This window comes from Chanodichthys erythropterus, chromosome 5 (genome assembly GCF_024489055.1).
Source record: "Chanodichthys erythropterus isolate Z2021 chromosome 5, ASM2448905v1, whole genome shotgun sequence".
Classification (NCBI taxonomy): Eukaryota; Metazoa; Chordata; class Actinopteri; order Cypriniformes; family Xenocyprididae; genus Chanodichthys; species Chanodichthys erythropterus.
In genome coordinates, this window is record NC_090225.1 from 23,560,452 (window position 1) to 23,585,742 (window position 25,291).

A 25,291-nucleotide genomic window follows, 5' to 3' on the forward strand; every position below is an offset into this window, starting at 1 on the left:
TATGCCAGCTCATGTTCAATGCATTACACAAGGACAGTCAGTATTAATGTCTGGATGTGCACAGCTGAATCATCAGACTAGGTAAGCAAGCAATAACAATAGCAAAAAATGGCAGATGGAGCAATAATAACTGACATGATCCATGATTACATGATATTATTTTTTAGTGATATTTGTAAATTGTCTTTCTAAATGTTTTGTTAGCATGTTGCTAATGTACTGTGAAATGTGGTTAAAGTTACCATTGTTTCTTACTGTATTCACGGAGACAAGAGCCGTCATTATTTTCATTTTTAAACACTTGCAGTCTGTATAATTCATAAATAACTTCATTCTTTATAAATCTCTCCAACAGTGTGTAATGTTAGCTTTAGCCCTGTTAGCATAGGCTACTATCAAACTCATTCAGTATCAAATGTAAACATCCAAATAAATACTCTACTCACATGATCTGATCCATGCATGCAGTATGCATGACAAACATCTTGTAAAGATCCATTTGAGGGTTATATTAGCTGTGTGAACTTTGTTTATGCACTGTATAACTGCACTTATAGTTGAGAGCTCGGAAGGGCAGGGAGCGAGAGATTTAAAGGGGCCGCAGCCTGAATCGGCGCATAGTTAATGATGCCCCAAAATAGGCAGTTAAAAAAATTAATTAAAAAAAAATCTATGGGGTATTTTAAGCTGAAACTTCACAGACACATTCAGGGGACACCTTAGACTTATATTACATCTTTTGAAAAGACGTTCTACGGCACCTTTAACAATTTATTAAGTAAAATATCTAGCTTCTGCCAGACTGCCTTATGTATTCAACTTAGGAAGAAAGTGTAAAACTCTCACAGTTCAAAAGGCTTACGATCCTACACCTTCAGTAATCAACTTATGAAAAAAGTGTAACTGACGTGACACCAATTCATTTTTTTTCATAAGTTGAATACGGCGGTCTGCTGGAAGCTAGATATTTTATTTCATAACTTGTTAAATATGGTTTTTGTTTTTTTACACAAATGCATTGCTTTGCTTCAGAAGACCTTCATTAACCCACTGGAGCCATGTGAAGTACGTTTATGATGGATGGAATTGGATTGATTGAACTTTCTTCAACTCATACTCATTGATCCCCCTCACTGCCATTATAAAGCTCAGATGCGTCAGGATATTTATTAATATAACTCAGATTATGTTCATCAGAAAGAAGAGAGTCATATATACCAATTTTCATTTGAAAGTGAACAAATCCTTTAAGTCATTGAGTTGAACGCAAGAACTGAATCAATCCAAATGGTGAACAAACAAAACGTACTCGGTTACTAACGTAACCTCGGTTCCCTGAGATACGGAACGAGTACTGCGTATGGGGAAAGGTCTCCCTTTTTCCCCGCTGCTGAAGCCTTTTTCAATAACGCAGTGTAACTGCACCGTCATTGGTTCACTCATAGACAAGTTGTTGAACCAATGGCGGCGCGGCATAGCTGCGCGGCCTATGGCGACAAAGCGCGCGAATATTCCCGCCGAAATGGGCGGGGTATAGGGCTATATAAGCAGGCGTTTCGCCATAGGATTTCAGTGTCAATCGACTGAAGCGACGACCCTGAGCCGCAGCCTCGTGGCACGGCAAGTGACGCAGTACTCGTTCCGTATCTCAGGGAACCGAGGTTACGTTAGTAACCGAGTACGTTCCCTTTCGATACTTCACTCGTACTGCGTATGGGGAACGAATTCAACCACGCCGTGCCACGGCTGGGAACGATATAGCTTGCATTTGGCCACCCAGAGGGGGGCAAAAAGGACAAGCGGAGGCAAAGCCTAACCGAACCCATGGTTACACTGAAGGAAGATACTTCCTATGGTGGCGTGAAGCGGGACCTGTTGGAAGCCGCTAATCACACCGACAGGACCCGAGCTTGTAAGGTCGGGACATCGAGGTGATAGAACCTGACAAAGGTGGACGGCGAAGACCAGCCGGCCGCCTCACAGATGTCTTGGATGGAAACTCCGTTGGACCAAGCCCACGAGGAAGCCATTCCTCTAGTGGAGTGGGCCCTGACTCCTATGGGGCAATTAGTGCCCAGTGAGGAGTAGCACAGGTTAATAGCATCCACTATCCAACGGGAAATGCGTTGTTTCGAGACCGGAGACCCTTTGGTGCGGCCGCCAAAACAAACAAAGAGCTGATCCGACAGTCTGAAGGACAGTGATCGGTCTATGTAGGTCCTCAATGCCCTGACTGGGCAGAGTAGCTGCAGCTCTGGTTCGTCCGCCGAGGGAGGAAGAGCAGAGAGCGAGATGACCTGAGCTCTAGCGGAGTTGAGAGCACTTTAGGGACGTAGCCATGCCTAGGTTTCAGAACGACCTTAGAGTCACCAGGCCCGAATTCGAGGCATGCAGGGTTCACAGAGAGGGCCTGCAAATCGCCAACACGCTTTACCGATGCTAGTGCTAGTAGCAGAGCGGTTTTTAGTGTTAGGGGCCTGAGGTCGGCTGAACCCATTGGTTCAAATGGGGCTCCTTTCAAGGCCCTGAGGACCAACGAGAGGTCCCAGGAGGGAATAGTGAGAGGGCGAGGAGGATTCAAACGCCTAGCACCTCTCAAAAACGGATCACGAGCCCGTTTCGTCCCACCGATTGGCCAGCAATAGGAGCGTGGAACGCTGCAATGGCTGCTACGTAAACCTTAAGCGTGGAAGGGGAGCGCCCCATTTCCAAGCGTTCTTGGAGGAAAGACAGTATGGAAGATACGTCACTCTCCACAGGGTCTATGTTGCGTGTTGAACACCAATCAACAAAGACTGACCACTTCTGGTCGTAGAGGCGCCTCGTAGATGGGGCTCTAGCCTGAGAAATGGTATTTAGGACGTCCTCGGGGAGGCTAGTCGGCTCCCATCGAGGGACCAGAGGTGCAGAGCCCAGAGCTGCGGCTGTGGGTGCCAGATTGTTCTGTTTGCCTGAGAGAGGAGGTCCCGTCTCAGGGGAATCGGCCACGGGGCTCTTAGAGAGAGCCTGAATAGCTCTGAGGACCAAACCTGGTTCCTCCAGAGCGGGGCCACCAGAAGGACTCTGTGCTGGTCTTCTCTGATACGCCTGATGACCTGGGGGATCAGTGCGATCGGAGGGAAAGCATAAAGGAGCGTGCTGGGCCATGTGTGGGCCAGAGCATCTACTTCCTTCGAGAAAAATGTTGGGCAATGAGAGTTGTCTTCTGAGGCGAAGAGGTCTACCTCTGCCTTCCCGAAGAACTCCCAGATCGTGAGGACCACTTGGGGGTGGAGCATCCACTCGTCGGAGGGGGATGTTGCTCCGTGACAACATGTCCGCACCCAGATTGTTCCTGCCAGGAACATGAGTCGCTCTGATCGACTGAATCCTCGGAAGAGCCCATACCAGCAGTCGTTTCGCCAGAGCGCATAAGCGGCTGGACGAAAGACCGCCTTGGTGGTTCAGGTATGACACCACCGTCATACTGTCTGACCGAACTAGAACATGACGTCCCGTCAAGTAAGCCTGAAAGAACTGAAGGGCTTTCATCACTGCTAGCATCTCTAGACAGTTGATGTGTAGATGGCTTTCTCTCGTGGCTCCACGAGCCGAAGGCCGGTCTGCCCCTCGCACACAGCGCCCCAGCCCAAGTTGGAGGCGTCTGTTGAGAGCACCGTCCTCCGTGAGACCGCCTGTAAGGGGACTCCGCGTTGGAACCATACTGGATCCATCCAAGGTTTCAGGGCTAGAAGACAGGCCCGATTGACCTTGAGACATAGGCGGCCGTGCCGCCATGCGCTGGGAGGAACCCGGAACTTCAACCAGTACTGAAGAGGCCGCATCCGAAGAAGGCCTAGCTGCAGCACCGGGGAGGCGGAAGCCATCAGCCCTAGCAGCCTCTGGAAAAACTTCAGAGGGAGATAGGCTTTGTTCGTGACAGATGCCGTGAGCTGCTGAATTGCCAGGGCGCGCTCTGGCGAGACTACTGCCGTCATACGGACCGAGTCGAAAACTGCTCCCAGAAACGAAATTCGTTGAGTGGGGCATAGCGAGCTCTTGGCTAAGTTGACCCTGAGACCCAGGCATTGTAGATGGCTGAGGAGCACGGATCTGTGGCGTTCCAGCTCGTCTCGCGAACGGGCTAAGATGAGCCAGTCGTCGAGGTAATTCAGAACCCGGATTCCCATCTGTCTCAGAGGGGAAAGCGCCGCGTCCATGCACTTGGTGAAAGTGCGGGGAGCCAGAGACAGCCCGAAGGGCAGGACCGTATATTGGTATGCCACCCCTTCGTATGCGAATCTCAAGAATCGTCTGTGACGGGGGGCTATCTGGATGTGAAAATACGCATCCTTCAGGTCCAGCGAGCAGAACCAGTCCTCGGGGCAAATGTGCGCGAGGATCTTGCTTCAGCGTCAGCATTTTGAACTTCCGTCTCATGAGGGAGTGATTCAAAAGCCTGAGGTCTAGGATGGGTCTGAGACCGCCATCCTTTTTGGGGACCAGAAAGTAGCGGCTGTAAAAGCCTGTCTCGCTCTCTGACGGAGGAACCATTTCCACAGCTCCTTTTTCCAGCAACGACATGACTTCGGCCCGGAGGACATGAGCGTCGTCCGGATTGACCGATGTTTGAAGCACCCCGGCGAAGCGGGGGGCCGTCGTGCAAACTGGAGCGAGTAGCCCTGGTTTACGATCCCCATGACCCATTCTGACACATCGGGGATGGCCTGCCAGGCCTCGGCCCGAGTGGCTAGGGGTTGAATAATGTTGGGTGACAGACCGCCGTTGAGAGGGTCGTACACCGCGAGGGGTGGAAGAGGAAATTTGCTCTTTTTGTGATGAGGTAAAAATTTGTCCGCCGTGAAAACGGCGTTTGGAGTGGGCGCAACAGGTGTGGGCCCAGCTGTCACTTGGAGTATGTTTCCCACGCCCGGAAATAAACGAGGCGGAGGGGAAATTACCCGTGGGAGCTTTTGGGGTGGTCCGGTCGTAACGGGACGGTCCCCCATCCTCTTCCTGTCCGACGAATCAGGACGACTTCGGAGGCACCGGGTCCAGCACAATCCTGGGCCGGGGTCCCTGGCGCCTCGGGAAGGGAGGGCGCTTCGCAGGGCGCGAGCGCTGGCGATGCTCCTGGGCGGCGCTGCCTGTGTTGCAGGTGGGGCTGGTTTGTTCTGCTGAGCCGGCGCAGTCCTGGGGCGGCTAGACGCAGAAGCGGAGCTGGAGCGCTTAGGCAAGAAATGCCTCATAGCCTGAGACGATTTCTGCGCGGCAGTAAAGCGCTCAGTGAAGCCATCCACTGCAGGCCCGAAGAGACCAGAAGGCGAGACCGGGGCGTCTAAGAAGGCCGTCTTGTCTAGGTCTTTGATCTCCGTTAGGTTGAGCCACAGGTGGCGCTCCAACACGACCAGGCTGGCCATGGAACGACCGATGGCCTGGGCCGTAGCCTTCGTAGCTCGCAGGGCAAGATCCGTGGCGCTGCGGAGATCTTTGAAGGCTGGCGCGTCGATTCCAGACTCATCCAGAGAGCGGAGGAGTTTGGCCTGGAATGCTTGAAATATGGCCATGGTGTGGAGCGCAGAGGCAGCTTGGCCCGCCGAGGTGTAAGCCCGTCCAGCCAGAGTAGAGGTGGTCCGACAGGGCTTGGAAGGAAGGGCCCTCTTCGTCTTCCAACCCACAGCCGCGGGAGGACAGAGGTGAGCAGCCACCGCTTCATCTAGGGGTGGCAAGCGCTCGTATCCCTTCTCCTCGGCGCCGTCGACGGCGGTGAGGGCGGAGCGGTGCGTAGTGTGGAGGCGGGCAGAGTAAGGAGCGCGCCACGACTTCGTCAGCTCTTCGTGGACCTCAGGAAAGAAGGGCGCTGAACGCTGGCGAGGTGCTTGGCGGCGGCCTGGCAGAAACCATTCGTCCAGGCGGCTGCGAGACGGCTCCTCTGGAGGGGCCCACTCGAGGTCCAGCTCTTCAACGGCTCTAGACAGGATGCGGAAGAGCTCGGCATCCATGCCCTGGCCATGCTCGATGGGTTCCAAGGGAGGCGGTGGAGCGGGGTCTTCCGGCTCGCCAGCCCATCCTTCCGCTTCGGAAGCCGCAAGAGACATGGAGTCGTCTTGTTCGTCGTCTGTTCCCCCGAATGAGACGAGGTCACTCGCTTCTGCGGAGGGACGCTGCTCAGGGCGAGAGAACAGAACTGGAGAGAGTTCCCTGGGAGGAGAGGGCGAGGCACGCGGGGCTGGGCCGGCGTGAGCTCGCTCAACTCCTGGCGCTGAGTCGCTCTACCCCGCTGTCTTTTCCTCGCCGGACCGCGGGAGGAAGGAGACGGGAGGGCGCGAGCGGCGAGATCGCCCTCAGTGAAGAAGGCGACCCGCGAGCGCAGGGAAGCGAGACTCATGCACTCGCAGTGCGGGCATGAGTCTCCAGCGAGCGCGCTCGTCTGCGTGGGGCTTGCCCAGGCAAGCGACACACTCGCTGTGTCCATCGTCGTCGTGCAGGGGGGCCCTGCAAGTACCACATGAGTGGCGGGGCATCGTGAGACGCCGCTGCCGTGAAAACGGCAATTGGGTGGCTCTTTTAGAGCGGCGAGGGGCCGCGGAAGCTCTTAAAGCGGTGAAAACCGCTGGAAATCGCTCTTTTAGAGCGGCGTTTAAGCCGCGGATGAAGCTCTCAGGCGGCGCGCCGGATGGCGGCAGGGGACGCACAGGAAGCGGCCGGAAGCGGGAAGCGGGAGGCGGCGGCTCGGCGACGGCGCTAGAAGCTGCAGTCCGCGAGGGCGCCGGCGCTTTCTTCCACCGGCGAGTCCAGGCGAGTCCGCTGCGGGAGCCTCTTCAGACGGCGGCGAGAGCAGAAGGCGGCGAGCTTCTTCGGCTTCAGGCGGAGATCAGCGAAGAGAAGTAGATGTCGTCGCTGAAGGAGAAAACACTGAAATCCTATGGCGAAACGCCTGCTTATATAGCCCTATACCCCGCCCATTTCGGCGGGAATATTCGCGCGCTTTGTCGCCATAGGCCGCGCAGCTATGCCGCGCCGCCATTGGTTCAACAACTTGTCTATGAGTGAACCAATGACGGTGCAGTTACACTGCGTTATTGAAAAAGGCTTCAGCAGCGGGGAAAAAGGGAGACCTTTCCCCATACGCAGTACGAGTGAAGTATCGAAAGGGAACCCTGGTTTTGTGAACTCACTCAATCAACTGATTCATTGAAAAGACATGATTTGTTTAAAGAATAATGACTTTCATTTTGAACTGCTCCTCACAACAAAGCTACCGCAGGGCTTCAGAAGACTTGCAATCTTCACAGAGATTTATATCCTCCTTTGAAGCTGGAAATCTCCAGCACCAGTCCAGTCCCTCTTTATAATTTCTCCTGGAAGTGATGAGGGCGAGTAAATAATGACAGCATTTTCCTTTATGGGTGAACCGACTCTTTAAGGTCATTTGCGGACACCACCCATAGTTCATCATAACAATTATGGGACAGAAAAAAAACCCTGCATGCCAGCACACATACAGCAATCTCCGTTTATTATTAGCTTCTCTGTTTTGATCCGATGTGTGGTTTAGAAAGAAAGAAAGGTACTTTGATGACTCATGACAGAAAATAAGAGAAGCAGCTGTCTCTGAATCTCTGGGTCAGAACATTTTGTTCTGGAGGCAGTGCATCTAGTAGATTCATGGGTTAATGTGCAGGAAACCGGTCCGTGTTGATGACAGCTCGACCCCTCCGGCGAAACCGATTCATAGCAAACCGCGCGTGCCACCTCACCCGAGCGCGGCGCTAGCGTGGAACCCTGACGTCACAATGGCCAAAGAGTTTTGTTTGTGTTCGATCAGAACTGTCAAACCCCCCAGGCTCGCGCCAAGCATAACGGAAATGAAAATAATAATTAATAATAATAACAATGTCAATAATAATAATTATACGCTGCACTGTGAGACTACTGATCAAAGCGCAACCGGGTCACATTTTAACACTTAGACTAATGGTGAATGACAGAAAAGCGTTACTAAATCAGCAGAACATCACTGGATTTGTGCCACCGTGATCCGATGCTGACATCGGTCCAATCAGACGCGCTCGATCAGTGCACCACAATGACAGTCTAACTAGTTCACACACCCTTTCTCTAACACAGACACACACACACACCACTCCCTGCCGCCGTGCACCTGCCCGCCCGCCCGCTGACAAACAGCCCACCTGGGCGTCCGATCACCCCTGACTCTCACCTGGGGATGCAGTTGGGAGACGAGCCGTCTATTTCCCAGGTGGCGAACAGGTTCATAGGAACCGGTCTGTTCAGCGCCCCGCTCCCGGGGAAGCTTAACCGGCCACTTCTCTCCGCCATGCTCGCTGCTGGTGTCCCGTTCACCTCCACCCGACGCAATGAGCAAACTTCTCCCTCTGGATCGCGCTGGATCTTAATCCTCCCTCCGCTCAAACGGGGGTTAATCCGCTGCTCTACGGAGACGAGTTACCGTTCACGGGTTGCGCAGCGAATCGCATGCGGTGTATGCGTGCAGCTTCATGCCGCTGTGGTTCGGAATTTCCACACCGTGCACCGAGCGCTCGCGACAAGAAACTGCAGCAGCAGTCACTCGCCGCAGGAAGTCACGTGACCCCGAGCTGTACCAGCGACTGGCGCATCTGCGCTCTCGCACACTCGGGATGGTCAGTGAATAACGGGACAAGCGTAGACAAAGTGCCTAGTGCTGTTTATAAACAAGAAGTCACATTATGCTCTACATTATTATAGAGCTTGCATATACCGGACATTTGGACTTTAAGTATACTGTAAGTATATTAGACTGAACATGAAAATGCTTATTTCCAACAGTTGCACAACGCAAGCGTGTATCTACTGCATGTAAAATGAAGTTGGTCAAGATAAAATATTAATAAAATTATAATAATGATTGATAATATCATAAATAATCTTTTTTATAATATAGGCTACTGTTTATATTATATTTACTATATAATATATTATATAATTTATATTATATTATGTTATATATTAGCCTATATTATATTACTATATATTATATTCTTATGTCAACATGTAATATGGAATATGCAGTAAAAAGTGCTACTCCAGTATCCTGGACATCATTTTCAATCATATTACACTCTAAAAAATGCTGGGTTAAAAACAACAAAAGTTGGGTTGAAAATGGACAAACCCAGCGATTGGGTTAAATGTTTGCCCAACCTGCTGGGTAGTTTTATTTAAACCAACTATTGTTTAAAAATTGCTATATGGCTAGCTTAAAATGAACCCAAAATAGTTGAGAAATTAAAAACCAGATGCAATTAGAGGCAACAATAATAGAAAAAAGGTGAATGTTCATTATAAGCTTTAATATTGTATTCATATAAATTTAATAGTTTATTAATATAGATTTATTAATAAGCAATTTAATAAATGTTTATTGTTTAATAATTATTCATTGAACATTAATAAATGTTCATTTCCAACATACTTTGGGTTAATTTTAATTAAGCAATACAGTAATTTTATACAATAGTTGAGTTAAATAAAACTACCCAGCAGGTTGGGCAAACATTTAACCCAATCGCTGGGTTTGTCCATTTTTAACCCAACTTGGGTTGTTATTAACCCAGCATTTTTTAGAGTGTATAATAGCATTCTATAATGACAATCAGTGTCGGGGGAAACACAAGTTTTGTAATCAGATTACTTTTAAATTTACAACAAAATATCTGAGTTACATTTTCAAATAATTAACACAAGTTACTTTTTTTTCCTATTTATTGACTGACAGCTCTCCTGTCCCCATGTTGAGAGAAATCGGGATTAGGTGCATAGGCTAAACAAGATGGTTATTGTTGTTCTAGACTAAATTTGAGCATTCATTTACTCATGTCACTTGCACAAAAACAGTATTCCTCAGTATTCCTCAAAATGAATAAAAACAGTGAAATGCAAATTCAGAATATTACGCAAACCTACAATAACTACAGTAAATACATTAAATTACACAGATATACTTGATGTATTTAATCTCACTTTATTAAGCAATGTCTTTGCTGCTGACCTTTGATGATCCAACTCAACCATACTAATAAGCAAACTAGATAAACATTACATTTGTGTTTCATTATTTGTTTTTATTGAAGTGTGTTAAACTTTCCTCTGTGTCCTATTCTTCTGTAATACAGAACAGCAGCACAGCTGAAAGGTTTTTTTGCACTGAGCCCTGTACTACTGTACAGGCATAAATTTGCATTTCCTCCAGCCACTTCCTTTATTTTTTTTTCACTTTTGGTGTAAGAGGGCCTTTACATGTGCTAAAAATAGAACTTTTTTGTTATTAAAAAACAAAGAAGCCCATATAAGAAAAAGTAACGTAACACATTCTTTACTATAAAAAGTAACCGCAAGAAGTACCGCAATAGTCACTTTCCCAACACAGATGGCAATTTTACAACAATATTTTACTTAAAATATACTTAAACATACTTTTCATCACAAGTAATTTGATCTTGAAAACGGGTTGTTCAAAAAGAAAAAAAAGGATACTGAAATTAGTTTTGATCATATTTTGGTTTCTTGATTTCAGGATCAACCCTTCAATATGTGTTTTTCAAACTTTTTTGGCATTCCTTTACTCCAAAACATCAGGATTATCCTGATCCCTGCAGCAGAAAAGGAGATTCAGGCTAATCTAATCAACGTTTAAATTGTTCAAATACAACATTTGTATCATGATAGATAGATAGATAGATAGATAGATAGATAGATAGATAGATAGATAGATAGATAGATAGATAGATAGATAGATAGATAGATAGATAGATAGATAGATAGATAGATAGATAGATAGATAGATAGATAGATAGATAGATAGATAGATTTTAAGTTGTATGTGCAGTAATTAACTGTTCACCTATCTATGCTGTTTGTGCATGTGTTTCTCAAACAACTAGTGTATTCTCATCAGTACGACACAAATTACTCTCAGCAATCTGATCTCAATGCACGTCTGTTGTTTGTTTGTAGTTTGATTTTATCTGTTTGTCCTTGAGGACGAGCGTCGCAGTGCACCGAGGACACCAGTTTTATGAGCAAATAGAAAAAAACAGATGGGTAGAGTCTCTACCGTAGAGACATAGGAAGGATGTTTTGTCCTTGGACACTAGAGAAGATACATTATCGCCTCTCATTCATATTCCTCGATCTGTGGTTGCCAAGATCCTCATAGCAACAGAGATCAATTCATAAAATGGAGGTTTCTAGTGTGCTTCTAACGTATTGACTGAATCAATAACCCCAGTTTCTGTGCTGTGTACATGTTGAGGCCCTAGCTGGGAACAATATTGATTCTCACAGAAAAGCAGACACCATCTGAGTTGTTATTTTTATAATCACTGTCAAATAAACTCTATGGGCCATATGTTCAAAAAGCTTAATCAGGATCAGAATGATCTGAATTTGGAAATCCTGTTTTTTGCTATCCAGGACCAGGTTTAAACAAAAGGTTACTTTTGTGCTGGTTTTTCAAAGCAAAATTGGATTGGATCACCTTGATCCAGGCACACACTTTTTCAGATTACCAAAGCTCTATTTTCTGACCAGTTTTACTACATTTTTGTTCTTGAAATCCACTCTTCTGATGCGGTCAGAATAATCCAGATTTTTTTTAAGGTATCCCAATCTTACTAAACTTTTGAACGCAAACTGATATTTCATCCACATCAAAACCAAGATTTGATTTTGTGATCTGATTTCAAAATCCTTTTTTCCCCACCTTTTGAACCACCCATTTTCAAGATTCGATTCAATCAATAGCCATAATCCAATCAATTACTTTTGAACTAGCCCTAAAATATCCAGAAGGAAAAAAGGGGGATCTTTACTTTGTTAGGAACTGAAATGAATCTCTTCCAGTCACCCAAGCATATATATTTCCATGATGCATGCTGATCAGATTGTTGTAAATGTGCCATCCTAGACTTTTGAAAGCTATGAAGCAGCACCACCTAGTGTACTGAGCTGGAAAACTGCAGAGCTTCACTTTAAACACTTCGTGATTAAACACGTCTTGCATCCAAATCAGAGATGACAAAGGAGTTTATTTTATAGCAAATCAGAGATCAGATAAAGTTAGAATGATAGACTTTAGTGTTTCTAACCCATGCAGAGGAACACCAAATTCAGCACACATGTGAGGGCATTAGGAAAACAGACAATCTTTCTCTGCCAAATACCAATATACTTTATTCCAGAGTGTATATACAGGCATAACCTTCTGTTGAACAACCATAAAGACTCAAACAAAAAAAATTAACGGGTGAGTTTGAGAAACAAAACCCACATACATTTAAGTTCTCTACAGAAGTACTCCAGGACTGATATTGATCAAATAAAAATAGAAAACAAAATGAGACATTTGTGAAAAATATCCAATCTTAACCCACTCCATTATCACTTAAACCCACCCAGCTCATTAGCATAAGAAATAAATCAAAACATCTTCATACACATTCATCCATTCAACTAGCATTCAGTAATTTACACTAAAGTAGCACAATGACATATGCCACATTAATAAGTGAAAAAGCTCAGTCTCTCGCTCACACACACACATACACGCAATTAGTTTCAGTGCTGACTCTCCGCAGAAGCAGATCGGGAGCGGCTCTGTTTCCTCGGAGGAGACGGCGAGCGGGAAGGAGAGCGGTTGCTGGTGTTCTTCTCTGGGGTGCGACTAGCTGAGCGGCTGCGAGAACGCTTGCTTCCACGCTCGGGGCTGCGACTCCGACTGGGCGAACGGGAACGGGAGCTGCTCCTGCTGCGGGAACGACTCCTGCTACGACTGGAGAGAAGAGAAACAGGTTAAGATTTCCTCAATGAGAATTTGGCAATGTGTAGTTAAGAGTGACTGTCGGTTACATACTTCCTCTTGCGATCCTCATACAGCTTGAGCTTGCGCCCATTCAGATCTGTTCCATCCAGCTTCTCGATGGCATTCTTCATATCACTGTGCGAAGCAAACTCCACCACCCTGTAAAACAAATCAGGACTCTCAGTTACAAGCATGTGACAGCAAAGTCCCTTTCAAGGAAAGTCTGTTCACTCGGCGGCCGTATTTGCAATGCCACCGGGCAGCTATGTCGAACATCGAAGACCAAGCCCTATCTATTTAAATGGGAGAATCACGAAATCTCAAACTGCTTGCCAAACTACGGGAACCATTGCTTCTAACGGCAGCTACAGTGACACAATGACTTTACCAATCAGCGATTGGCTATATACTAAGAAGGGGGGGACATATTCCACCATATTGTGTGTTGCAGTTTCTCCCATTCACAAGTAATAGGAGTGGAGTCTATAACCTTTGGTGACGGTCAGAACAGTCTTGTGTGTATATATAACGCAATATCTTACCCCTCATTCTTATTGGTCCTGTGTGCATCCACAAAGGTCACTTCTCCCACCTTCCTCATCAAGTCCTTCAGATCCTGCAGGAAAGCAAAAAACACTTAATGACATTTTCAAGAGGAACTCAAAAGCACTGAGTCACACACTGCAGTTTAGCACCCACATTAAATACACACTGCAGTCTGCAGCATCTGCTCTAAAGTGTGCACTGGTGCACCTGTAGAAAACTCCCTCAACAGATGTCATCTTACCTGTGGATTCGTCCCAGTTATAAAACTACCAGAGCGTTTTCGGCAACACGAGTCTTTTAGATTGTGTGAAACAGCAGGAAGCAAAGCCCTCAGATGGAGACACGCCTGACTAAGCTAGCTCCTGAGAAGAGGTTCTCATGATGTTAAGTAGTTTTTGTGCAAGTCTCAAAACTACCTTCCGGAAATCTGTAGCATCTTTCTCCATTTACAGCTAACTCCAGATTTAAAGTGACAGAACCCTCTTTACCGTGTAACTATCCAGTGTGATGAGCTACTTACCGTTCCAAACCACAGAAGGCATTAGCAAAGAGCCACTTGTCCAAATAGCAAACGGAAGCAATGAAGCGTTAAAACGACCTCGGACTCGACCCATCCGGCCTCCGTAAGAACGGACCCCACCAGAGAGAGAGAGGATGGGGGAGGGGCCAAAACCCTGCACCCCTCCCCGCTTCAGCACCAACAGAATAAGACCCAAACAGCAGATCGGGGGGATGGAGCAGATCTGACATCACAGACCCTCCAGAGAGCGGCTACCCAGCTCCTCTAAGGCTATCCTGTGCTACGGCTCTGTCTGGCGCTACGGACCCAGCCAAGACTTAGACCGGCAGACACTGCGTGTCGGGTGAGGCACCAGAGGGACACTATTCAGAACACAACCAGGGGAGGGCGCTATGCACCTCGGAGGCTGTGCATGCAACTCCAATTAAAGAATACCAGAGCACAGCTGTTAAAGAAAAGGTTTGAAAAACATGGGTCTGGGTTAGAGAACCTTTCAGCATTCAATTCATCATTTTTTTGTTTGTTTTTTTTTTTTTTAAACTTATGTAAGGTTTGGCTGAGGTGAAGAGGAAATTCTACTTCCAGTTTAACAGTAACAAAGATAACTAATGGTTTGTGTGCTTGTACTGATGTCAAAGACAAGAGAAATGCAGGGATGATGAAACACTACAACAGCAGGCTGCTACATCGCTCCGCTGCTACCACTCGGGATGCTCACCTGCCAGCTGATGCGAGAGGAGAGATTCTCCACAATGATTCTGTGCTCCGTGCGCACTGGTGGTCCATACCTAAGAAAGGGACAGAGGTTAACTCATTTGATTGAACTTTATCAGAACAAACGGCGTAGATGTACTCTCAACGCTAGCTTACCTGGAACCCCCACTGCGGGACTGACGGTACCCTCCAAAGCGTGGAGAGAAACGTCCTCCCATTCCTGGGCCACCACCTCTTCCTCTGCGAGAGCGAGCATGCTCAATAGTCACCCTGAGGTTAAGACAACAAAATATGAGTACATAGCAATGAAACAGAATTAACAACAGGTCTTTTCTATATTTCGAAGCACATCTGAATTAATGAACAGATTAATGAAAAAAAAAAAAGTCGTCCTGTTCTATCTATTGGTTGTTGATTGGATTTTTGCACTCAAAGGTGAAGGAAAATAAACATGAGCTTGCGAGGGCAGTTTAAGCAGACTAAATGCTATCTGGATTAAACATTACCATGCAAGTTTACTAAAAATGAAAACTGTGCATAAATTGTTTAATGATAAGATTTATAACATGAGTTTAGAAAATTGGGCAAATTTTCATTTCAAACAAACCACATGGAAGCAGTCTCATATTTCTGGATTCAGTCTCACCTCTCGCTGCACAGCTCTTTTCCATTCAGCTCATACACTGCGTCATCTGCGTCCCTGTGGTCGTCAAACTCCTGTGATAATCAGACAATAGGGGGCAGTAAGTCGTATTTCATAACTGCCTCACACGTGAGACCCCCAAATGAGTTTCGGTACTCACCACAAAGCCAAACCCGTTTTTCAGGTTAATCTCCCTGATACGTCCGTAGCCTTTAAAGAACTTCTCCACGTCTCTTTCCCGAGCATGGGGGCTCAGACGGCCGATGAACACGCGACATCCACTCATTGTGATTAAAGATTCAAGGAAATCTGGGAAAAGAGCGTGAAAGGATTGTTAATCAACAGTCTGGCAACAAGTACTTTGAACTGCAGGGAGAAGAGCATTTGTGCGCCACCCTGCTGGTCACACACGGTATAACCACAAGCTAATCATTTACAAGAGTCAACGTATCAATATCATGAATAAACGTCCAAAAGCATGACAACCGATGGGTAAAACAAAAAGATTTTCTGTAACACTAATAGGTCTTTCAACTAACGTAAAACAAACACTCGTTTCTAAAGCGATTAATCAACTTTATCTTGAATTTATACTGATAAGCTACAATATGCACCCCTAAAGTACAAAATATAAGTGCTGCTATAAATTACAAATACTTCTTGAATATAAAGGTTTATACATTTTGAAAATACCACGACTAATCTGGCGAACACGGAGCAGCCTTGCGGTCGAGGCCCAGTCAGCATGCGCAGATAGATTTACTCGATGTTAAACCGTAAAAACGGACAAAATACCGTTAAAACGAATTCCATTTGCATTATCTAAGTTTAAATAAAACGACAAGCTAGCAATACATATAAAATATAAAGCATTTTTAAGAAATCGACATCGTCTTCTCACCTCTGCTTACAGGACAAAATGGCGTTGGCCTCGAGACTGAGGGACGCGGCCGCGCGCAGAAGTATTTATATGCGTGTTCACGCGCAAGGGGGGAGGGTAATGGGAGGCGAGCCTCGTGCACGTGTACATAAACACATTGAAAATGGTCATTTCACGAGTTCGTTTATACTTTTACCAGTTATATATACTTGTATCATTTAATCAAATAAAGCCCTGGTAGATATTTACTTGCCAGACTTTATACTTTTAGCATTTTATCTTGGTTAACACAGTTGGAAACGGATTGATTCAGTCTGGAAGTTTCCAAGAAACTGAAGAGTGAAGACATCACATGATCTGATTATCTTTACTGCTGAACATATCAAGAGTCACATAAGAATAAATGACTCTTGGTGTGAATTAAATCAATGTTTAAAAATATTCAGAAATGACAATTGTAACAGTAATAAAATTCAGGGAAAAGCCTTTTAATTTCTTTATTCTCTATTCATCTGTAAATATCTGAAATTGTCAATCACATCAAAACAAGAAGTACTAATCGAGTCTAGAAATGGCATCAGTGGGGAATGCCTACAAAATGGGTCTTTGCTGAACTAGTAAAAGATCTCAGTTGTGGCCTCGACTAAATTAAACAAAAACAGCATCATAAGAATTAGGCTCTACAGATAGGATCTTTGACAAAATAACAGTAAACAGAATCATATTCCAAATATAAAATTCAATTTTATAAATACTTCACCAAAAACATATTTCCTATAGATTTGACTCATGGGTGGCGTTGCCACCTACAATGCCATGCCATCCTGAGCGACAAAGGTGAAGATTTGCAAAGAGAGAGAGGCAAAATGGCACAGAAAGATCAAAATAATACTGAGAGATTAATCATTTACTCTAATATGGACCATAGTCAAAGTAAACACCTTTATAATATTTCACAAATCAACAGACATTTAATGTTCTTAACTTTTCTGTCAATATTTCAGCTGCCGAAACACTGAAAATGTACTTGAAAATTTGTTGTAAAACATGTATTAAGAAAATTGCTTTAGGACCATAAGACAATCAACCCTTTTGAACGGACTGTGCATCTGTCTTTCACAGCTTGTGAAAAATTAGATGTGGTGTCTACATTTACTAGGTCTTTTCCAGAGCCTGGAGACTGAAATGACCCTACAACCTTTATTTGTTGCCTTCATTTACTGTCGAGGCTGTATTACACTTCACTAATTTTAAAATCTGAACAGATTTTAAAACACTAGCCATCGTCGACTTGCAGATGTTGTAAATGGTTACAGAGAAAAACTGGCCATTCTACACTAAATGACTGAAGATCCCAGACTTACAAGTCTTTCAAAACACAACAAAGTCAAGCAGAAACATGTTTGATATCTTCCGACTGGATGAAATCAGTCTGTGGAGTCTGTGCCCATCGTACACAACGCAAAATCCGCAGCCTGGCTTTTACTTGTGGCAACTGGTGTCGAATCCTCCAGACTGAAAGTCGGGGCAACAATCTGTGCAAAAGTCATGTAGTGAGGTGTGGATGACTCATTTTAACAACAACATCTTCTCTCTTTTCAGTCAGCACTTTTAAAAGCCAGAAAGCACAATAGCTAAAGTCAAGAGAAATGACCATTAACACCTTTGCAACACACATTCCCTCTCTCCTAATCACTCAGACGTTGCATTCAGTCACAACACTGTTGTACAGTACTGATACCAGACCTGATGTTCAGACCCCACCCACCCCCTCAACATCACCCTCACAAATGCCCCCTTTGTGTCCTCAACGACAGAACAACAGGGGTCTTTTGTTTCAGTTGAGTCCAGCATATCAATGGCTTACAGTTATAAGGCTGCAATTTCCAACTGCTGTCAGTGTGTGTGAGACACGTGATGTCATCGGCCCTTTTATTGAAAACCTTGCACTTAAATATAAAAAAGTCAAACCAAAAAGATAGAAATAAAAGAAATGTAAACCAAAGATGGCATTAGTTTGACATCATATCATTAAATAAAGCAGATCTATATTACTAAAGTCACTGAGGAAAAAAGTAAGGTTAGGAATGTGAGCTCCTCTGCAGATGACACACTGTTTTATTCTATCACAAAATAGAAAAGAATTAAATACACAGCAAACTCGGCTAAATCTAGAGAATACCCAGATGAGATTAAAAGTCAAATGGACAGAAAGAAATGAATTGAATACTGAAAGTTCAGTATCTTTGAGGGCGGGGCCTGTAGTGCTTTCACACTCCAGCAGGGGACAGTCCATCATGTTCACCCATCATTCATAATGTCCTACTTATAAGAGAAAGAACACTACATGTTTTGATCTTAGCAAAAATCAAACAACTCTAAATCTTTAAGAGTACCATTGCAAGGTTTTTAAATCCCTGTGGACTCTACAGAAAAACATGACTTTGATTTCCCCTTTCAGAGAGGCCATGAGGTCTGGTGTTCATCCAGGCCAGCAGGAGGCGCTGTAGCAGCAGGATCAGAGGTTGGAGTGTATATGTGTGTTCAATTCAGTGTAATACTGTGTATGTGAGATCACACGCGAGTGTGTCTGCAGCTGTGTGAGGTTCCAGCTGCTGCCTCTGGGGCAGATGAGGGCTCATCGTCGCTGGAGTCGTGTGTGTGCGAGTGTGTGTTCTCCTTGTGAAGGCCCATGCAGATGTGGGTCTGGAGTGCGGCGGGCGTGAGCCACTCTTTAGGCAGACAACTCTGCAGAAATGGAATACAGGAGCTGAAATATGCCAATCGATTCACCCAACGTGGGATCTCTTTACCACACAGCAACTATAGAGAGAGAGAGAGAGAATAAAATGATGTGAGAATGCAGAAAAATGACTAGCATATATGTCATCAGTCAGTGAGGTTGTATATGCCTAGTCCGATGATCATTTATAAAAGACAGACAGAGAAAGGCAGAAGGGGAGTAAACTGACCTCAGACAGCGAGGAAGAAAAATGGTTGCAGTTTTTGTGCATCAGGTGGTAGGCGTTCCCCTTGAATTCCTTTCCCAGCTCCTCCATTATTTTATCAATGTCCTCCTCTGCAAAGTCTGTCGTACCCAGAGCTATAGCCTCTCTGGGGAGGAAACAGGACTTGAGACATTGTTTTATGGCTCATATGTGTGTGTATGTGATTATGTAAAACTCACTTGAATTTGAAAGTCTCCCCCAGTTCTGAGGCATTTCCGGGGCTGATCTCAAAAATGCCACTGAAGGGATATGGATGGCCGCCATATGCAAACTCTAAAGGAAACAAAACAACACATAATGTAGGTTGTCAACATTTTTTGAAGGAATTATACAAAAACAGTATGCTCTACTTTAAAGGGTTAGTTCACCCAAAAATTAAAATTCTGTCATTTATTACTTACCCTCATGCCGTTCCACACCCGTAAGACCTTCGTTAGTCTTCGGAACACAAATTAAGATATTTTAATTGAAATCCGATGGCTCCGTGAGGCCTCCATAGGGAGCAATGACATTTCCTCTCTCAAGATCCATTAATGTACTAAAAACATATTTAAATCAGTTCATGTGAGTACAGTGGTTCAATATTAATATTTTAAAGCGACGAGAAAATTTTTGGTGTGCCAAAAAAACAAAATAACGACTTATTTAGTGATGGCCGATTTCAAAACACTGCTTCAGGAAGCATCAGATCATCAGTGTATCGAATCTGCTGATCGGAGCGCCAAAGTCACGGGATTTCAGCCGCTTGGCAGTTTGACACGCGATCTGAATCATGATTCGATAAACTGATTCATTTATGATCCAATGCTTCCTGAAGCAGTGTTTTGAAATCGGCCATCACTAAATAAGTCGTTATTTTGTTTTTTTGGCACACCAAAAATATTCTCGTCGCTTTATAATATTAATATTGAACCACTGTACTCACATGAACTGATTTAAATATGGTTTTAGTACATTAATGGACCTTGAAAGAGGAAGTGTCATTGCTCCCCATGAAGGCCTCACGGAGCCATCGGATTTCAACTAAAATATCTTAATTTGTGTTCCGAAGATTAATGAAGGTCTTACGGATGTGGAACGGCATGAGGGTAAGTAATAAATGACAGAATTTTCTGTGAACAGTACCTTCTTTTATTTGATTAACCATCTCATTTATTTGACACTGACAAGCGCAGTTAGACTGCAGAGGCAACCAGCCTAAAAATGTAACTTTTTCTCAACCTAACAACAAACAGAGCAGCATCAAGATTAACACAGATAAAACTTTGGTGGGAACAAATTTGACTATTTCTTGTCCCCCTCAATGTGTATGGTTGATATCACCCTGCTTTAATATCAGCAAAATATCAAAATTGACAATTCTTATTTTTTTAATGGAATATTGCAGTATTTATTGTAAATAATTTCATCATCTATTCAATCAATTCAAATTTTGTTCTTGTCCGAGAAGCCGTTTCACTAGAATATACATGATAATAAGGGAAAAAAGTTTATTGCAATTGCAATCATCTTCCCTGTTGTGACATACATCTCTGTATTAGTGAGAAGCTAAAGATCCTAACAAATCAGTCCTCAGAGCTGCCTACATCTGCTCTGTATCAATGCTGCTGCTTTCCTCTGTCTGTGTGTGTGAAAGGGTGAAAAAAAAAAACAGAAATTATGAAAGAAGACAGCATATTCTCTGTCACTTTATGACTCAGATTACTAAATGGCTACAGCATGTTTCTTCTTCTGTTGTGTTCTATCACTACAGGCACAGACAACACTTCACTGCCACTTGTAGGTCAAGTCAAGTAATTTGCAAAAACTTACACAGGATACGCAGACATTGAAATGCTATTGACAAGGCTCAGATCGCATAGTGATTGCATCAGTGGCTGCTGAATGAACTAAAACATGTACAATAACAAGGAAGATTAGTGATGTGTGAGTATATATCACATTACTTAAATGTGGCCACTCCAATAAATACTATTTAAAGGCACAATATGTAAGATATTTGGATTAAAATATCCAAAAACCACAAGAACAATGTTATATGTTTTGTTGACTTGTGTACTTACATTAGCCCAGATGTTTCCAAGAATGTTTAAATCCAAAGAAATAAGCAATTTTAACCAGGACACAAACCGTGTCTATGCGTCGCCTATCAATGACATCATACCCGCGTTACCATCGATTTCCGGTTTTATTTTGTAGAAAGCATGGAAACACCAAAGACGCTTTAAAGGGGTGGTTCATTGTGATTTCAATTTTTTAACTTTAGTTAGTGTGTAATGTTGCTGCTTGAGCATAAACAGTATCTGCAAAGTTACAGTGCTGAAAGTTCAATGCAAATGGAGATGGCAGTTTAATGCCTACAAAAACGACAGGTTTCTTCCTGGGTTGGTGACATCATAAACCCTGCCCACAGGAACACGCAAAAAAGTGGACGAGGCCATGTCGCGTGTATATAAGTCTTCTTCCTAGGGACACTGGACTTCAGGAACAATGTTTAAAATTTATGTTTAATTCTGTTCCTGACAATTATAATGCTAATTTAACTGTCTGTGCTGCACAGTTTACGGAAGACAGCTTCCAGAATCTACACGAGTTCAATGCTGGATTTGCACAAAGGCTATTACTGAAAGATGAAGCAGTTCCCACTTTAAAATCAAAAGCTGCTGTTTATGGGCCCCAACCTGTAAGTATGTTTTATTTTTTTATAAAGTTATACAGTTTCTGGGACGTAAACAAAGACCAAAGCAGTTTGGCTTTTGCTAGCCAGTTAACTAAATTTTATTTCATACTTCTCCAACAAATGCCTACAAACACCAACAAACTTCTACGTAATCACACCAGCGAACTTCGGTTGGTGTTTGTTGGCGTTTCTGTTATCAGTGTACAGCATTGTTTCATTACGGCTTTTATGTTGTGTTTACCCACATGCTCGTTCATGCTATAAATTAAACATTACCTTTACAAAAATGCTACTACTCAGTCATGTATTCAGCTACAGCAAAGCTTTAATCAGAACACTATGGGGCAGCAGTGACATTTACAAGTCACAGCAAATCTAAACACTTTGACACAAATACAAACAAAAATACTTAACATTCATAAACTTCCATTAAAAGCCGTGCTTGCAGAGGTTCTGCTTGACCCTCTTCATCATTACTGCTACCTGGGTTTGATTTGGGCTCAAATTGATACAGCAATATTGACGCCATTATTTACGTTTCCACCGAAGCAAAGACTGGACTTTGACCGAAGCGCATGCGAAGTTTGCCCGTAATAGTAAGGGCCGTGGCGTTTCCGGACAAGGTGAATCGTGACAGCGAATCTCACAGGGCCAGCTAACCAATCTCAGTCCATTGCGTATTTCTGAGGGATGTGCTTCAAAGAACCAGGAACTCAACGGAGCGTTTTTAGGAGAAGGGAAACAGCGGTGTAGAATAAAGGTAAAATATATGAAAAATACGGCTTTTTTTTTTTTTTTTAACGAAGCATTAAGACATGTTAAACTGCGTCCCATAAACACAATCAAGCCTAGAAAAAAACAATGAACAACTATAATGAGCAACTGTTTGGATGGATACATTCACTGAAAGAAAACAAATAATGTTATAAAGCTCAACACAGTAAGTCTTACTGTTTAAATCTTGTTTTCTTGATTTACAGCGAGTACCATGTTTTACCATGACCAAATATCAATGACAAGTAGCACTGTTACAACTTTCAACACACAAATGTATCTAATATGATAAAACAGAGCTTCATTACCCCACATACGCTTGACCAGGAGAAGCGGAAGTGGTGACTGCGGCATAATAAAAGTTCAGCTGCTTTTGAGATGAGTGTCGCGCTCGTCTCTCATTAGCAATCGCTCCAGCCGTCCAGCGTCCTCGTTTCTGCTCGAACAGAACTCAGCCCTGCTCTGCTTCATACTACGGTAATGTTAATAATCTCATCCATGAACATGATATCTTTCCGAGCCCTGTCCTGATTTTTTTCCATCGTCTATAGACGTGAAGACAACACCAAGGCGTCATCAAGCTATGCCTTTGTTTTGAATAAGCGACCTCTAGCGCGAACCTTTACATACTGTGCCTTTAAATAAATAAATAAAACTGGAATGATGAATCATATTCAGTTGCTTATTGAGTTCTAAATTATTTTCACCCTCATTTTGTCATGGTATTTTTTATTTGACACTAACAGTAATGTAAACAAACTGTCTACTAATTGTAGTCCCAGTAGCTGAAACAACCTTTTCCACTGTGTGTAATAAAGTTCTTTACAAATGGGACTGAGGTTCCAGTTGAGGTCTAGATTTTGATGCAATAAAAAAATAAAAAATAAATCACTGAATAAGTGGTCACTCTACCTCTGCCGTAGATCTCTATTCCTGAGTGGAAGACTCCAATACCCAGAGTAGAGGTGTATTCATTTATCCAGTACTGAGAGAGCAAGAAGGAGAACAAGATCATCATATAATCATGTTTTAATTAACTGTAAATGTATTTGTTTTTCTATGACTGAGTCTATCTATCTATCTATCTATCTATCTATCTATCTATCTATCTATCTATCTATCTATCTATCTATCTATCTATCTATCTATCTATCTATCTATCTATCTATCTATCTATCTATCTATCTATATTCTGCATCCTGTTAGCTATACCAGACATTCAAATCAATGAATAGTGCACAAGCCTGTTATACACACACAATAAGCTTTAAGGTGAAGGGGGAGGGGTGAATATTGAGAGAAAACATGTCTGTGTGAGGCCAAAAAGGTGCACCAGCTGCCCTTCATGAATAATAGAACATGCAGAACATGATTTAATGTACACAGAAAAGAGACTAGTCTATCCCACCCCCTTTATGTGTGATTGTGTTTCATACGGTCTAAGTGTATTCCTAGGAAATGCATGATACTTTGAATGCTTTGTCATTCACTTTTGGATATTGGATTTATTTAGCGTCTTATAAACTGTGAATGTAAAATAAATTAAGTCCACTTGTATACCATTAGTCACTTTCTGATGTTTAAAATGTGGTTTTATAACATAATTTTGCATAAAATATGCAGCATATAGACATGTTGTTAGTACATTTAGTACAAGTGTTCCTTCCTAAATAAAAATTTGGATTACCACAATCACTGATCACATGTGTTCTGTCTACTCTAGTACGTGTGTTTAGATTGTGATGGTGTGACAGCGCCTCCTCGAGCAAGGGAGGAGAAACACACGCGCTCTCATCTCTGCCCTAGACTCGTACATCAATGCTGCTGTCAAAGATGCTTCAAAGTAGGTTTGCAACCGTGTTTTCAAAGTGAAACCTCTATGTTAGCGACCCAGATTCTTCATGCTGATGCTGATTCCTGAAGTCCCTGTATTGTTATTTTATAACATGCAAAATTAGAGCCTAAAAGCAGCGAGGTTTATGATAAAACAGTATGTAAAGGATGAAGGGGTTAATGAGCTTACCATGTCATACACATTAAGAATAACGGGTTCATTTGCCATCCTGAGAGAGAAGCGCGCGGTCCCTTAAAATAACGGGCGTTTATTGCTCTCGAGATAGCTGCCTCCTCGCGCACCTGGGCTTCGGATCCAAAGAAGATTAAAACACACAGCAAAGTCGCTACACCAACATCCAAAAGACCACAACACTATATAAATGATCCACTCTTGTCATTTTATCTATCAGAGAGTCATTCTGTGAGATGTATAGTTGGGCTCGCGGGCCTAGTCGCGTTGCTAAACGACAAACAGCGGCTGCAGAGGTAGGCACGGACGAGGAAAGGCAACAGGGCATCGGTTTCCATCAATGGTGAATCTAGCGAGAGAAAACAGGCACTTGTGGCCTCCCAGTGCGCAGCGCGAGGACAGTCTCCGGTGAGCGCGAGGGGAAGAGAGCACGGGCACCGAATACGACCGGGTTTTCACCGGTTTTCAATGGTAGACACTAACCCAAAAAGTCCTGAAAGGGCGCAGATGATAGGTGATGCACAACGACTGCCTGTCAGCCAAACCAGGAGTTTGAATCCCCGTTAAGATGACCAATATTCCATATAGAATGTTGCTGTGAAGAAGCGCGCGCTCGCGCGTGTTTCGATTGCACGGGTTTTGCCGCTTGTCTGAGC

The 25,291-nt window shown here is 43.9% G+C and overlaps 3 protein-coding genes across 8 annotated transcripts in view; all 3 read right to left on the reverse strand.

Moving 5' to 3' along the window:
• Window positions 1–8,620, reverse strand: part of pacs2 (phosphofurin acidic cluster sorting protein 2) — a 59,899-nt gene extending 51,279 nt beyond the window's left edge. For all 6 annotated transcript variants that reach the window (XM_067386634.1, XM_067386639.1, XM_067386638.1 and 3 more), the window contains exon 1: window positions 8,204–8,620. In XM_067386634.1, the coding sequence (XP_067242735.1) occupies window positions 8,204–8,322 (119 nt within the window). In that variant the 5' untranslated portion in view covers window positions 8,323–8,620. The remainder of the gene's footprint in view (window positions 1–8,203) is intronic.
• A 3,523-nt stretch (window positions 8,621–12,143) lies between these two features.
• Window positions 12,144–16,246, reverse strand: srsf5a (serine and arginine rich splicing factor 5a). The gene is made up of 8 exons (XM_067386640.1): window positions 16,169–16,246; window positions 15,428–15,576; window positions 15,271–15,341; window positions 14,781–14,894; window positions 14,629–14,698; window positions 13,387–13,460; window positions 12,896–13,003; window positions 12,144–12,814 (listed from the first exon to the last, which is right to left on the reverse strand). The coding sequence occupies exons 2-8, from the start codon at window positions 15,551–15,553 to the stop codon at window positions 12,601–12,603; spliced, it is 777 nt and encodes a 258-aa protein (XP_067242741.1). The 5' UTR covers window positions 15,554–15,576; window positions 16,169–16,246; the 3' UTR covers window positions 12,144–12,600.
• A 1,715-nt stretch (window positions 16,247–17,961) lies between these two features.
• On the reverse strand, window positions 17,962–24,895 carry LOC137020166 (deubiquitinase DESI2). Its single transcript, XM_067385401.1, has 5 exons — window positions 24,633–24,895; window positions 23,522–23,594; window positions 19,335–19,428; window positions 19,120–19,261; window positions 17,962–18,970 (listed from the first exon to the last, which is right to left on the reverse strand). The coding sequence occupies exons 1-5, from the start codon at window positions 24,669–24,671 to the stop codon at window positions 18,722–18,724; spliced, it is 597 nt and encodes a 198-aa protein (XP_067241502.1). The 5' UTR covers window positions 24,672–24,895; the 3' UTR covers window positions 17,962–18,721.
• Between the last annotated feature and the right edge of the window lie 396 nt (window positions 24,896–25,291).